The sequence below is a fragment of the Tenebrio molitor genome, chromosome 2 (genome assembly GCF_963966145.1).
Source record: "Tenebrio molitor chromosome 2, icTenMoli1.1, whole genome shotgun sequence".
NCBI lineage: Eukaryota > Metazoa > Arthropoda > Insecta > Coleoptera > Tenebrionidae > Tenebrio > Tenebrio molitor.
Genome location: NC_091047.1, coordinates 7459150 through 7475910, shown reverse-complemented (window position 1 = coordinate 7475910; position 16761 = coordinate 7459150). Strand labels below are relative to the sequence as shown.

The 16761-nt window shown below is 40.4% G+C and overlaps 1 protein-coding gene across 5 annotated transcripts in view; it reads right to left on the bottom strand.

Annotated features, from left to right (window-relative positions):
* hth (homothorax) overlaps window positions 1-16761 on the bottom strand; it is a 123244-nt gene that overhangs the window by 89763 nt on the left and 16720 nt on the right. For all 5 annotated transcript variants that reach the window (XM_069037345.1, XM_069037350.1, XM_069037347.1 and 2 more), the window contains one exon: window positions 13218-13359. In XM_069037345.1, coding sequence (XP_068893446.1) covers window positions 13218-13359 — 142 coding nt within the window. The remainder of the gene's footprint in view (window positions 1-13217; window positions 13360-16761) is intronic.

Here is a 16761-nt window from a genome sequence, read left to right as displayed (position 1 = left end):
TGTTTTGTATTAATAAATCTTGGATTTCCTAATCTCTTAATATAACAGATTTAATCGAGCTTAATTTAGTGAAAAATGCTGGTGACGGCTGCAAGGTGGAAAACAAATCACTCTGTTTTGTTTCATTTCGCAATTTATTTGCACCAAAAAGACTTTTAATCTAGAAATTCGATCTGAAGCGTCTGTCAATTTATTTAGCCTCAAAGCCATCAAGATAGGAATTGAGTGGAGTTTTGGTGGTGTCACCAATTAGAAGAGAATACACCCGTAGAGTTTCATGGAAGGCCGTTAAACCGTCTTTGACGAGTTTTGGACGTGGAGAAATGGCTTTTTGACACTGTCAGACAACCCTGGTCAGAATTTGTGAGCGAAACGAGCGTCAGGCAAAAAACGTGTCCTTGCATTTTTGGTGACAAAGGTGCCTTTTGTGAGGTTGTCAGATGAGAGAGAAAGAAGAGAGACGGGTGAAAGGGTGGTGTCGGAGCAATTTTCAGGTTTCTCCTCGGGTTCCCCGTGGCGAACCGAGCAATACTACGAAGTCGACTGCCCTTCGGTCAAAATCACCTGCCGTTTACAATGCGGCAATAATTTATAGTGGGCTTGTAAAATAATTTATGCCCCGTCTGTAAATAACTACACGAGATATATTTATGGTTCGGAGAGTCGTCCTCCTCGACAAGAGCCGAACTCGCTATTTTTACGACCGGCAACTCATGTCAATTGTTTTCATTTAAAACCGTACTAATGGCCTTTTAAGACCTCGCTGCCGATTTTTGATGGAATTCCTATAAAAGCAGACACATGCACCGTTAGGTTCGGCTATTTTTAAAATGTTTACTTATCGACACGGTCGTCTCACTACACGCTGTTAACAGTTCAGTTGTAAAAGGCAACAATTTGCCTGACAGATGTCATTATAGGACTATAATTAGGGCCGCGAGTTTATGGCCCCGAAATGGCAAATTGCTCTCGGTACGAATCTGCAACGAATTATAAATGCGCTCTCGTCATTAAGTCACTCGATAAAACTAATTGGTGTAGAAGCTATTTATACACAAACAAGCGCTCATCTCGACAGCCGACTTGAATTTTAATCGAACAAAATAAACGCCAAATTTAATGGACTACCAAATTGAATTAATTCCGCCAGCTTACGACGATACCCTTTTTTCCGCGAACGCGCCGAAAAACTGGCTTGGTCCACGAACGGGAAAAATTTTGACCGGCGGAGCACCAACCAACAGTACTGGATTTCCTGCCGCGACGGCAACGACAACAACCGAGATCGGTAACCAAGAGCTGCAATTATCCCATTACGGTAAACTGTATATTTAAGAGTGACGGCATCAAATGATATACCAATTAAATTTATGGCTTGCGCAGCTTCTTATTTCCATTCGAACTGGAGGCAATTTGCGGCGCCGGAACCGTGCAAAAAGCGCAAGAATACAATCGTTGTGATATCCCACAATTAGAAGCGAGATCGAACCGGGTCAAATGTGGGTCAGGATGAAAACGCGCGACGTTGTCGGAATATTCCACGGCGTCGTTAATTATTTTTTAATCGGTCGCGTAAGAAAGGGCAACGTCGGAGCCGGCAACAGGGCCCTACTATTCTACACAGGATGTGGATGCAGGTACACAGGTGAGCCGGAATGAATAGAATGCAGGCAAACTCCTTTTGTTGAAAGTCCGGAGAGCGAACTGGATCGTCTTTGTGGATCGGCTCGCATGTTTGCCTTGCCCCGACGAGAAGAACCACGCCATTGTGTCCGAGGGAGATTTCGTGCGATTCGTCCCGGTACGGTTCTGGTGGCGGGGACTAATTAAATCAATTATTTATAGTCGGATTCCGATAAAAGTTGTTTTTTCGGGGTGAGGATCGCGCAGAGTGGGTGTTTTCGACGGCAAATTAAAACCACATGTGTGCGAGCTTTCTGTCGCTCCGGCATACTCGCCGGCATTAATTTATATCCAGTTAACGTGCCAACATTTTCGGGCGATCATTCTGCGAGCGCCGCGACGAAGATTAAGAAATGTCGTTAGGAGAGCCTTCGAACTCGGCGGGATTATAAATCGGGGGAAACTTGGCGATCTTGTTGTTATTCAGAGTCGGGATCGCCGTAATCGCACCAAATAGAATTAAAAAATTCGCGATTCCACGCTCCGGCTTCGGTATTTATGCAGATAAGTGCGACGCACGGTGGCAATAACACTTTCAATTTATCCCATTTTAAATAAAGAGCCATCATGTTGTAAACTGAATAATCCGCTATTGTCGTTAAAATCTCGGATAATAAAACACGTAAGCCACTGACGATATTGTTTACTTTTGGAGTTAATCACTCCTTGATGCACAATTATGCCTTAACTCGACTGTCAACCATGAAATTGGAGGATGTTTGAGAAACCAAATCCGCCGTGCATTCAAACACAAATAACGATAAAAATCTGATTCGGTGTTTGGTCGTCTGGAATTTGTTCGGGGAGCGATTCCGAAATCCATAAGATTTCCCTTTCGCGTGCCATTATGGAAATGTAATGGTGGCAGGGCGAGCACTATCGGAAAACGGGGGATTTTCGAAATACATCCGTTACCGACATGCGGCGGATGCACGCCCTATTGGCTCTCTCCGCCGACCACCAAAAACCAACAAGTACTCGCGCAAAAACCTCCGGTGACTCTGCACAAACGGCCCTTAATTAATAGATACCACCACCTAATGGCGCGTGAAAACACCACGACCAGCGGTCCCACAAGAAAAAACAACGACTGCCGCGCCGCTCGCGTTTTTCCACCGACATCAATTTAAATATTGCCAACATCATTGCCCGTCGATTATGCCGGATGATTGCAGCGTCGTCTTCGATGTCTTCGACAGAATCGTTCTGACGCCTGGTCGATGGCTATCGAGGAACGCATCCCGTCTTCGCCATGTATGGGAACAAGACCATTGTTCGGCCAAACGAGAGAAGAGAAAAGTAAAATGCTGCCGTTACTGCGCGAGGTCGAATAGCTCGCACGTCTAAACTGGCGTGCCGATCACTTCTTCTTGTCGTTAATCGTCACCTTTTAATTAGTCGGGTCGGTAAATTAGTACCAACGACAGAAACAAAGACGGACGCACCGTTCCACGCCGCACAAAAATCGAATTTTCACCCAAAACAAAATTACTCTTCGACGCAGCATAAATTACCAACACCAACAGCCCAAAACTGCACAGACTTCTTCTAGTTTCTGATTAAAACTCCACAAGTGCTCGAGTCGCGTCCAATGAAAAAGTATCGTTGTGCCTCTATACCAACCACTTTTTGCTCCCGTAAGATGTTAACTCTTTATAAATTCCTCCCATTGCACAAGTATCTGGGCAGCAGGTGTTCAATTTCTCAACAATTTTCTAACAATTAGCTCACCGTAAAATTACACCGGTGACCCATATCCCCGCGGAATACATTTCTGTAACAACTGTCGTCTCGGATACCCGAGATACTTGAAATATTTTGGCAATCACTTTGTATTTTATCGAAACTAAAATAAAAACATTTTGTCTTTGTTATTCTTGGTAGCGGTCCATGTTTTTAAAGGAAAGTTAAATTTTGCGACACGCAAAAATGGAAACGTTGCTCGTGATCCGCGCACAAAAAAAAAACAATTACGTCGATAATTACGTGGCCATTTGAATCAATCAAAAAATATTACCGCGATAATTTCGCTAATAGAGTGATAATACGCGTATCCCACGTAAGTAATACAATCAGCGGAAATATTTCTTGAAGAGATTGAAATGTCAATTAGTTTTATTGCCAGTAGCAATTACAAGATGCCAGGAGTGTCGGTTGATGGTACCGCGGTTCCAGGACCAGTCTGGAAAGCGCCGAGGTAGCGTAAAACGTGACCCTCTCATTATCAATACCGAGAAATAATTACGATTACAATAATATCGAAAGTAAACAAACCATTAGTAGAGCCGTGATGTTGTTACGGTGCTTTTTTCCAATTTGTGGAAAAACAAGGTACAGGAGTGTTGATAGTCTAGTCTACATTTTGGTCTACCTCTCGGCGTTCAGGATTTCCATCAGGACGCGCCTTCTGATATGTTTTGAAGTTCTCTGTTTATTTTTCTTGGGAAGAATTAAACAAAACGAAGGTGGTTTATATTCTTCCTAGATAATAAGTTAAATAAACTGCGGCCGCGTTGTATACGTTAATTTTTAAGGAAGTGACATTAAAAAATAATACATGCAAATCCTTAATGTTCGCGCGTCCAAGTGGACATGCTGATAACGACACCTATTTGCATTCGCATTAAGACAGTGATTCGGCTGATGAGTGGACGAAACGCCGCCCCCCGGGACCGATTCCCGAAGAAACTTAGCTCGGACGATGGGGGAGCAGAATCCGTCATCGCTCACGTTATTTATGTACCAATACGATTATAATTAACGACTTAATTCGAGATAACGAGTCGTTTTTGCGGCGGCGCCGCCTCCTACGCGTACGTCGCGGAGTGCGTACCGGGGGCAAATTAATTTGTACTTTTTAATTGTGTCCGGTGCAGGTAATTCGAGTTTATATTGTTCTGTGGTCATTGAAAGGCGACCAACAGTATCAAATTGCCACCCAACTCGTGTGCTTTGTACACTGCAAAACTTTGCTGAATGACAATTAAGCATTGTTCATCGGCATTATTAATGTGGCCCAGGTAGTACAGCTGATTAGGACCACTAGGTGTTTGGCTTGTTAAAAACCGGAAACTGCACAGCCGAACGCACCAAATGTCACACGTCGATAATTGGAACGACTGGAAAAAAATCCGGGAGTAGTTGTGTGTGAATTGTTAACGGGGTAGTTTTGGCCGGACATGTGGTCGCTGGGGTAGCGTTTTTGCGTTGGTCAAATCGAGCAAAAACATTCCAATTGTAACCGGCGCGAAAGTCACATTTTTTTTATTCCGAACGAACGTTTCATCAAAAAAACATGTTCCCGGACTATTGCTAATTAGAATATTTTATTTTTGTGGAACGGTACCCCGGTACAGTACGACATACGAAGTGTAACCGGATAATGGTTCAGCTGCCATTCGAACCATTAAAACATTTTACGTTAACACCTATGACAACACATTTTTGCATATATTTATTTTCGTACATTCCAGATACACGGTAGAACATATACAACCCAAAACGAAAAACAGACAGGCGGAGTAAGCTTTCGATCAAACGTCACGTCTGTTATATAATAATCTTATCTTGTTGTAAAATAAATTGACCCACGAGTCACGTTTCGCTATTGCGGTTCCTCAAATATAATTCAAACAAAAATAAAAGAGTCTGAACTTACAAAATATTTTCCTAAATGCATACCTCTATTTTTTATTGTTCGTTTTAATTTGATTTTCGTGTCCTTACTTCCTCAAAAACGCGAGTTTTCAATATCCAAGTTTTCAACAAAAAGGACTCGCCCACTTCAGCCAACATCAAATCTTTACAAGTCCGACTTCTTGCTAAAACCATATTTTACTTGTTACAAAATATTTACGTTCGTTTAAGTAATAAATCCGATAATTAACAATAATCAGTGCTGAGATACTTATTTGTTTTTAACAGTTACTAGAAGTTTTGACTCATCGGATCATCGTTTTAAATACATTTATGATGAAAATAGCCAAGATTGAATATTTTCCGTTGTGGTTACCTGGCAAGTCCTCTCTCAATAAGAACCCAAAGATGTTTCAGATTTTAATTCAGGACATCATGCTTTGACTTTATGTATCGGGTGTTCATTTAAATTTCCAGTCAAAGTTGGCGTTGAAGAGTCGATTGTGAACGCACCACTCGTGTAAAAACAGCTGATTCGTGATCCGTCATCCGTAGTGTGTTCACAATCGACTCTTCAACAAATGAACACCCGATAGTTTTAACACTGATGTGAAAAAAAGACAATAGGTGCCCTTGCAACTAAACACACGTCTCACGAGTGTGAGTTATCGACGCGTTAATTGACAGCAACGCCAAAGGAAAAAGTAGAAATTTCGTTTTTGTTCCCCAGCTTTTAATTTCATTCAAAATTCTGTACCCAATTAATTTGCGGAAGCGGAAATGTGTTGTCATAATTTTATAAAACAAGCAGGTTCAGATAGTTCCACACCAAGTTGGAGTTAATTCACGCGTCAAACATTTTGGAAAATGTTTAATTATCTCGGTCCATCGTTAAATTTTAATGAAACCGTTTCCAATAGGTCCAGGTGTTTCCGACACACCAGTACGCGCTAGTACCAAAATAAAAAAATGTGCGCCTAGGAATTTCTCGGGAGTTGCACGTTACAGATGTCATTTCACATAACCCTCACGCGGGCAGTCTTGAACAGAAACGATTAAATGGTACCCTCATGGTACCCACCGAAGTCTACTGGACTGGTCTGGAGGAGGAAAATATTGTGACATCAGGTGCAAAGCAGTGTTCTTTTTTCGATTGCCGTAGGTACTTTTCAGTTTGGTTCGAGGTTTGACTGGTAAAATTGGGTTAGTTGTTGTTCACGTGATTTTGCAATAGCCGCAGAATTAGCACTTTTTGACCTTAAGCACCAATAGATAAATCAGAGCCTTTTTTGTTTTTAATTTGTTTGAACAGGCGATAAGGTAGTCGATAAAGTGAACGGGATTAAGATATTGCGAAAATCGGATAAGTTGGATTAACACCTGATTAGAAGAAATTCCGCAAACGATTTGGTACCGTTACCTTGTACGGAGAGATACGTCGTGGTGAAGGAGTGACATCATCTGAAAAGTGACTGCGCCGATAAATGGGCACCTTTTGCACCCAACCAGTCGTATAGATTTTTGCACAATCGCGAACATGTAGGTGTACGTACATACACATGATGCGTATATACGTGTTGTTATTTTTTGCGAGCTTGCCAGTTTCCCACCGAGAGACCTCGCCAAAGAATGCGGTACAGAAATATGCAACTAATCGTCGTCCTGCATGTGCCGTGTAAAAACGTTCGATTTTATAAATCCCCGGTTTAATAATAAATATCACTTGTGTTTATTTACAAGGGGGCCGGGTCGTAAATCACAGGTAAAGAGGGAGCCCTTTCTTTTCTGGTTCTGTCACCTTTCGGTCATTTCGAAATTTACGGCTTGCGATGGTTATTTGTAGCCCTCCCAACTATTTACATATTTCGATAAAAGATATCTTTATGCCCCAGTTTATTACTTTGTTACAGTCCTCGAGCGCACGGTCGTGGTGTCTCAAAAACCATTAATATTAGTCACGTATAAAAACTGATTAGTTCCAGGACGTTTTAACCATTACCGGAATGATACATATATAATTAATGCGTTATAATCTTTCAATTATTAGGCAGTAAAACTCGGAACGCTTCGAACCGATGGATGGGTTCGGAACCGGGCGCGAGACCCGCGGTACCGGTTCGGTTCGGTTCAGCCGGGCGTCCCGCAGCGTCGTGGGTTCTCAGGTGACTGCGATTGTTATGCAGATGTCCGAAATTGTCAGTTAGTTTAATCGTTTAGGCCTTTAGGTGAAGCGTAAACGCCAGGTATCCATTATTGTTGCACAGAGAACACGCTCTCCGTCGTGCAAGGGGGGCATTGTGTCGGGCCCCCCTGTTCTCCCATTGTGTCGGAGATGCGTACCCGATAACTGGCGTGCTGTTATTGTTGGTAATTTTTTGGTGTGCTCGAGTGCCGTTCAATATCCTGACGTCACAGCCTCCCGCGGAGACCCCGTCGAAATGAGCAACTCCGAGCCCGTTAATCTCCACCTAGGTGGTGCCCATTGTGGTAATTGCCCGATGACTTTGCTCCTTCTAATCCTTGCCTGTCATCTGGGAGTTAATCGGCCGTCCAGGTACACGCACAAATTCTTTTCTCCGATTGTGTGCCCCCGGGGGCCACCACAACAACGCCGGCCATTTTGATGGCACTTTTAATTAGCGGCCGACGGTTTCTCACGTAATAACCACGTGCAGGGTTGTTGCCGTGATTTATGGCAGTTCCTGGTGCTCGCCCTTGGGGTGGCCGGCGACTCGGCCAGAAAAACAAAAAACCGCTTTATTTATAGGACGGTTTTGCAAAATTTCGTTGTTCGCTGTGACGCACACTTGGCAGCCTCATTTTATGTGATTAACTCCAATATTTATACCCCCGTGTGGATGGCGGATGCGTCGTTTATAAATAGTGTGTCTCGGGATTATGTCCCCGTCCGAGCTGTGCGTTTCGAAATGTCTTTTAGTGCTCTCGTCAACGCCAACATCTCAATAAAAATCACCATTACAACTTTATAGAAACCATTAGCGGTTTTACGAATGCTCCGTTGAAGGATTAAATTACTTTCAAATAAACGCTTTGCATCTATTTACATTTAAAAAGGATATCGTTAACCATCGGATCACATATAAATACCTCTGCCGGATGGAAAAGGGGGCGAGGAAGGATTAGCGAGATGTCTCCAAGACTCTTTTTAATTGACACGTTTAAGCCCCCACAGAACCGTGCCTCCGATGGATGTTGTTTCTGGAATTGGTCGAGTGGGTCGGGATGACGAAAAAAGTCCCTAAGCCGGAGCCGCGTATCAAATTCCGGCATTTTTTCCTCCACCAAACCGATATTAATTTCTTACATTAATACCACATTGAGCTCGTTTTTGTCGAACCTCGAAACGGACCATGCCCACGACGACGCTCGGAGTCTGAGGAATTCGAATCTCGAGTTTCTCGAGGCATGTGTCCCGAGCTTTCAAGGTTGCCTGAGAAAGACTCTTTTCACTATTCAACCGGGGGTTGGATGTGCCGTTTTGAAGGTTCACTGCACTCGCTCTACCCTCCTCTGGCTCCGGCTTTTCTCAGAAACACATCTGTCCCAACTTAAAAATATCGGAACCGAAACCTACACACACAGACAGATTTTTAAAAACTACACGAGATTAGCGAGACCCCTTCTTTTACCTAAGAAAAAAACACAATCAAAGCGACAATAAAAATCTGTTAAATCGGGTCCATTTCAACGGATCTATGTCGCAACTAACTCTGACGAATCGGACCCATTAAATGTACTAATTAAATGTGAATTTGTTATGCATTCGCTTTTATTAGAGCAATTTGTTGTTAATTAAATAAAAGACCGTTTAATTAACGGACGCCGATGATTTCGTCCAAGACAAATCGTGCAGTATTATGTATCTGCACTCTCTTCACCTTGATGGCCGTACTTTATCTCGGTTTCTGCATGCATTAAGCCAAACGAGAAATTTTAAAAAAGAGAACTCGCACCGACATGCACAAACTTCCCATCGGCCGCGATTTCTCTTATCGAAGGTAAAAAAAACCGCGGAATTCCGACCCACGCCCGATTCCAAACGTCACCACTTGATGACCATAATGTTGCCCAAAAAACACGCGATATTAACAACGATATCGTCGAGAATTGTTGATTGCGGTGCGGAAATTGGTGTAACGACTTCGGGGCGCAGATCTTTAGCGTTCCCCGCATTCAATTAACTGCCAATTTGACGAAAACATCCAGGTTGTTGGCTAGACCGCAGCACTAACCGCAGTACTCGCGAGTTTGAATGAAGAAAAGTGGAGGTTGTTCAGGTCTTCCATGTTCTTCTACTCACTTCAGTCATCTCAGTTCATTAGAATAATGGTACAACACTTCAGGATTGTTCAAAGTGGGTGAGATATCGGCAAACAAATTTCATCTCGTGCAATTAACATCTGCTTCACGTCTTCATTCTTCTCGGCGTCGCTTTCGTTGAATTGTGTATTTGGATGTTTATTTGGTTTAAAATTTACAATGGCGTTTCCTTTCGTTTTGGGAGGGAAGAAGACGCGAGGTCGATCGGTCTCGTAATGTTAATTCGGTCGGTTTTAATTAACGAATTGTGCCCGGTAATGAAAGAACGGGGTGAGTTGAGGCCTTTATCGCATCAATCTTTGTTGCAATTAAGAGTTTTTGGAACGAATGTGAATTTATGTATTCTCGGTGCGCCTTAATATCGCCATTGTAATAAAAGGCCCGACGTGGAAAGTAAATTAGGAGCGTTATGCATTAACGAAACATGTTGAAGTGCTTTCGTTTGCTTATCACCAGCCAAGGATCTAAACAACTCCGGCTATTATCTAATGAAGCTACCTGCCATTTTATTATCACTTGTACTTATCACCGGTCTCCGTACGTACATTATTACGCATTAAAGTATTACGCTTGGTGGTAATATCCCCGGGCGCCCTTTGTTGTTGTAACTTTTGGCGAGAGATCGACGAGAACCCTTCTGTGGTACCATAAACAAATCGACCAATGATAAATAATAATGGTGCAGCACCGGAGCGCATTATCTCGTGAATCACTTAGGCAGACCCTTCGAAGTGCGTTTAAGAAGGCCGGGGAGGCCCCCATAACCATTACGGGGTCGTTTTACGCCGCTTTCACGAGCCAACCGTACATTTTACGTAACGAAACGCCGTTTGATGTTACTTTTACGTTTGCGCTAATTTTTTTCCCAGTTTAATCGACCCCTATCCGGCAATGATGGGATTTTGACTTTATAATTAGGGCCACCCCAGCTACGACTCTGGTTTTGTTTGTACGCACCCGTCGGATAAATCGGAGGGTATGAATTTGAATGCGTACGCTTTAACGAATTATAATGGAGGAATAAATAAATACAGTTAGGCAAATTTACACTTTCAGCTGCTAAACCGGGGGGAAAGAAGGGACCGTTTCCTGTTACACGCGAGGGGGAGAAGCGACTCGCCACTTCCCGACTTACCCCCCAATTACGCTCTTTTCTCCTCCAATAATTAGAAATTAACAGATAAACAGACGAACAATTCGATGGTTGTTGTGTGGTAAAGACAAAAAGTTGTAAGCCATTAAGTGTGTTTACATTATACGAGAGCACATTTGTGAGTGTTTTAAAGACTAAACAAACCGAATTAAACGCCGAGGCCTCCACGGTATTATTTATCTGCGCGAAATGCTTCCGTGTCCAAAAGAATATCGCTGGCACGATCTCAACACAGACGAACTGGCGAAACACATACAACAACACGAAAACATCACACTACGTCTTCGCAAAATTACGATCCAAAGCGATATTTCGACGTTTGTAAATGTTAGCCGAACAAAACTGCCACGTCAAAATGCACTTTACTCAAAATTATTCAACCGCACCGACACGTTGCCGATTCTTCACAAACAAATTTCCCACCGTCCTGATTGAAACCGCGACGCCCCGAAACGTAACCGAAACCCCATTAATAATTGGGGACTCGCATGCATATTAAATTTCAATAAATTTTTATTGGATGGGCATTAAATCAGAAAAACCTGTATCATAACTTCACTCCAACACGAGACCACCGCAACTTTTCACTCGCCGCTTTAGAAAACGAAAAGAAAACATTCAGCAACTTTTTCATTCGTGCCCACCGGAAGCTTTTAATTTTTAAACGTGCATTTTTTATAAATTACAAAGTATAAAAATTCTGTTTATGTTGCGCCGGTTTATTTACGATCCTTGTACCGATAATGAAAATGGAAAAAATAAATTTAAACAAAATGTGTTCCAGCTAAACCTTGTATGGTGTTAATATTTTATGGTTTTAATGTGGACAAACATTTATACGTTCTGCTATATTTACACTCGAAAACTTATTTTTGCACCGTCGCGGCCGGAACACGTGGAAAAATAAAGCTCAAGAACTCCAGCACAAAACGTCTTTTTCTTCTTTACACCAGTTTCGCGCGCACTGAAAAACAACAAAATCAGATGCACCCATATCTCTTTCCTCCATGGGCAATTTAATTTTCTCCGGAAATCTTTGAACATTTTTATCTCCATCTCTTATTCACACATGCTGTAAACAAATTCATTTTTTTGATCTTGCGTTGAATCGTACAAGTGGCCGATAGAATAAATAATCCGAACAACTTTCGTGGAAATTTTCTGTTTCGTTACCCCATCTGGGAGTGGAGAATTTGGTTAGTGGATCAACTGTATCAGTGTTTCAATCGGAGCAGGATGAAGCGTAAAATCTTAGACAGCGAATGTTGCACCATCATCTAACTTGGCCATTTAGCAGGCTGGCAATAGTTATGCACGTGAGCTTTACGAACTTACATTTGTAATAATTATCGTGACATTTTAAAAGCAGTAATTTACCGCAAACGCTGTGGAGATTATAAAATATTCATTTTTGCCGACAGTGCCATTTTAATCTCGCGGACGTGTGGCGATATTTTATCGAGAACAAATTCGTCGATGAAAAATTGTGAGAATTCTCGGTCACGTTTCTGCGTCACTGGTGCCATTGGTTGTGTTAAAAATGAAGAAAATGTGGTCGTAGGGTAAGTGGTAAATGCTGATACGGTTTGTAAAATGCTGGTTCAAACGTGTGTGGCAATTAAGAGGCGACAGCCTCCAAACGCGAAATATCGAAGGTTGTTTCTTGTAGTTTCCAACACATTTGTGCTTTGGGTGTGCACTGTCGATTTTTGCCGTGTACTGGGCTGGGTTGATTAATTCAAAAGTCGCCCTATAATTTGAATTCAATTGAAAGAGTCATCGATGAGGACGAGGCAATATTTAAATAATGCGGCGCTAATAATGTGTAATAAATAATCCGAAATGGTACAATGGCAAAGGAATATCGCGATGATTAAATAATATTTTTAATAATAGGTATCATATGTCATAAATATGGGAATTAAGTGCCAGCTGTAATAAATAATTTATCTACACGCGGCTAATTCAAGACATTTTCATACACACACTCGGCTTGAATAAAATTTAATGACAGCAACAAATCATGAAAAGTACGTTATTTGTTTTTATTTTCATTTACATATTCTTTTATGAATAGTAAACATGGAACGGTGTACGTGACCGATAATTAAAATAAATTGTCACTCTCCATTCTTCATACGTGATTCGGTTTCTGGTCTGGCAGAAGAGGAGCACAATCGCCAGGTTTGTTGGTAAATAAATATGTGCGTAGTGGTCTCGGCCACCACATAAACGATTCAATGCGTGTAGTCTTATCGCTATTTCGAGTATAATATAAATTCTGGAGATGTTTTACATGTGTTTTTGTGTTTATCGAACGCGATAAGCTAATCAAACTGATAAGGCAAAGTTTGGATATCAAATGTAAATAATGAAAACATACACCCGCAGATGGGAGGCTTACCTGTTTGGAGAAAACGGCTATGTCTTCGTTGAACGACTCCGAGGAGCACACGTCTCCTCCCGCCACTCCTGGTTCTCGGGGGGTACACGTCGCCAGCTCGCACTTTTCGAAAATGAGAGCCAGCAGGGGGAACAGCGGGTGACTGCAACAGAAATTACAATACAAACATCCATTCATAAATTACGGGATGTGGCGGGGCGCACGTCTGCACCCCGGACAGGAGACCGCCACTGTCTTTTCGGCAACAATACACATTTTCCTCTGATCTCTTAATTGTTAATCAGAAACTAACCGCGCAACAATTCATCGACCTTTCAAGTCACCGACAAGGCTGGAATCTTTCTTTGCCTCTGCACAGTAAGATTTACTACAAACCGAACTCTATCAATCAATTGTCAATTCATCTTGCTTTATTGAACATACCTGCATACTTTTCAAATTTCTAGTGGACTGTTATTCACGTACACACATAAAATACGACTAAAACCTCTTTGTTCAAAATTCAAATTCATGCCATTTATAGGTTATGAAACCGGAGGGTTTGTTGTTGTGTGATTTTATGTCCATCGTACTTCTTGCCCAATTTTGGACTCATGATTTCGCTGATATTAAAAAAAATCGAGACACAAAATGTAACACGTATCAGTCAAATAATCTAATTTAAATATTATGTGATATATCAAATAAATAAATAAGTAGAAAATGGAAATTAGAAAAAAGAATAAGTGCACGCACCAAAAAAGTCGTTAATGACAATAGTCGGAAAATCTGCAATATTTGTCAACTACTGTCCACTTGGTGCCACCTAACCTACAAGTAATTGTTACTAATTTACAATTTGCAACAATTAATAGCAACTTTAGTATTATGCGGTGAAGTATTTTAAATGTGGTGAAATTTAGACGAAATAATTTAAAAGGTATGAACCCCCATTTATTGTATTATTATTATTGTTGTTGTAAAATTATTAATGACCTCTTGTAAACATTAACATGAAGAAAAACTAAATCAATTTTCGAAACTACTCGTAGTTCGAAAACATTGTCAACTTCTAATCCCAAACAAAATACATTTTTTCAGTATTTTTTTTTTGTGATTCAACTGAACGGAAAATCGAAAAACTGACTCATGGGCTAGAAGCGATGGGAACTAAATATTTCATTAAAAATAGAGAAGCATAGATATACATAAAGAGATATTGGAAATTGTTGTCCTTTAATATAACGGGTGACTATTAAAATTTTCACTTGGAGTTGGCTTTGAACGAGTTTTTATTTTTTCTGTTACTTTAGACACACACAAGAACGAACGACAATAATGTCAGTCAGTACAATTGAAACATAGCTTTGAAATGTCAAACTTGTCAGTGTCTAAGGTGCAACGGAAAACAAAGAATGATCCATAGCCTACCCTAAGTGAAAATTTTAATAGTCACCCGTTATAAAACGATGAAATGAAAGAAGATAATCACAAAAAACTATCCACCTCTAGGTACATTTTTAAAGAGAATGTGCCTTATTAGTCTTATTACTTATAGATTTCTTTGTGGTCGTTTTGTTTATTGTATCGTTCTTGAAAGAGTTGAAACTGAAATAATTAGTTTCTGTTTATGAAATGCACTAAAATGTACCAATTTTCTTTCTTTAGATGATTTTCAGACAGAAAATCATTAAAATGAGTCATCTATCATTTCGTTCAAATTTTTTGAAGAAATCTCTATAACTTATTGCTGACAACTCTCATCTTGAGAATTTCAGTGTTTATTATTTGTAAAAACACGGTTTATTGAAATTTGGGGATTTCCTGAAGTTTTCAGGAAATGTGAATTTAAATGCACGTGATGATTGGATTCGTACAACACTTTTTATTTATACAACATCACCATGAAGAATAAAATAAGCACAAAATATTTGAGTTTTAATCCATATGAGATTTGTGCTATTCCCAATTGATCTTTTTCATTTTTGTATGTGCTTTCGAAAATAACATTATGGACAAAATCTACATTTTTAAAACTTATTTATTTTGAGTGAACGCAACGAATAACGTAATGAATATTAATTTTGGTTCCTAACTAAAATGATTAATTACTTCCTTTAGTTTCAATTTTGTTTTAAGTTCTGGCAACATTAAAATAATACTGGTTCTACGCACAACTCCAGAAAAAAATCGTCTGCATCGTATCTCTAAAAAATTTGCATAAAATTAATTCTGGAGCAGAAAGTAAACACAATTTCCTAACACAAAAATTTTTAAATCAAGCTTGTTATATTAATGGAATCGATCGTGATTGTAATGCGTCTGGTGGTAAGATAAATTGTTTGAAACCAAAAGTTTAGGTAAATTATGTTTTGGAGCGTTGTTGTTTGCGATAAGTTCAGAAATTATAATTTTATCAGATTTGTGTGGTTTCGAGGTCCAGTTGTGGGAAAACCGCTGATAATTCTCTGCTCAATTGGCGGCTAAAATTCATCTATCAATGCTTTGTATCAGTACGGAGTGATTTTGGATTGGAGTTTGGGCCTCTGCCGGTTCAGGAGGTTATCGGTGTATTCTAAAAGTACGAGTGACATCAACAAAGTCTTGAGAATTTTTAATCGATAATACGTAACGTTTAATACGAAGTGATGAAATGGCGGTTTTCGGTCCATCGGCCAGAGCCGAAGACCAGACTCCCAGAGATAATTAACTGATTAAAGAGGATTAAAAAAAAGAAACGTGTTCTGGACGCCTTGTACGGCTCGCCACATAAATTAACAAAGAACAACATAATAAAGCGATACTATTTACATATTGCCACGATATAAAATAATTTGTTTGTGACCTTTGTGTGTTATTTTTCTATCGGCGATAATGCACAGTCGTAAAACTGGTGCGTATTCGTCGAGATCCCTCTCGCGACTTATCAATGAATAGAGAAATTCAATCGGCCGTTTGTTAATAAATAAAAGGAGCCATTAAGATAATTTTTTCTGGTTAATTGCATTGTAAACACGCAATATACTGACCTATTATTTTTATTTTTAAATTGTAAACCTTTAATTTGACATCGTAAATTTAATTTTATTTAATTTATTTATTTAGTTTTGGCAATTTGTTAACGATTTGATTTATTATCCACATTATTAAGCACAATTCATTCATAATTAACATGTCTGGTGCGGGGCCCGGCCGCACGCCAAAAAACATCGACGTTTCGACGCGTCACTCAAACCGGGCGACAACCACCATCAGGGTGATCGATGGTTTCGCGTGAGATTTTCCACGTCGAAAACCGTTAATTCCACGGTTAACGCCGAAACCGGCGTCGCACGTTTCCAATCTTCCACCGTAAACAAGAAAACAAATACGATTAACCGTTAATGGTCAACATAAAAATTTGGAAGAGCGACGCCAGGCAAACATCCAGGAGTTTGTTTGCGGACGAGCTTTGCCAATATGTCAAAATAAACAGATCGTTCATGTCACATCAAATTTAAATTTAAAAATAGAAGGCAAATATTATGTGATAGCGCGGCGCTGACCATTTTAGCGTGACCACTCA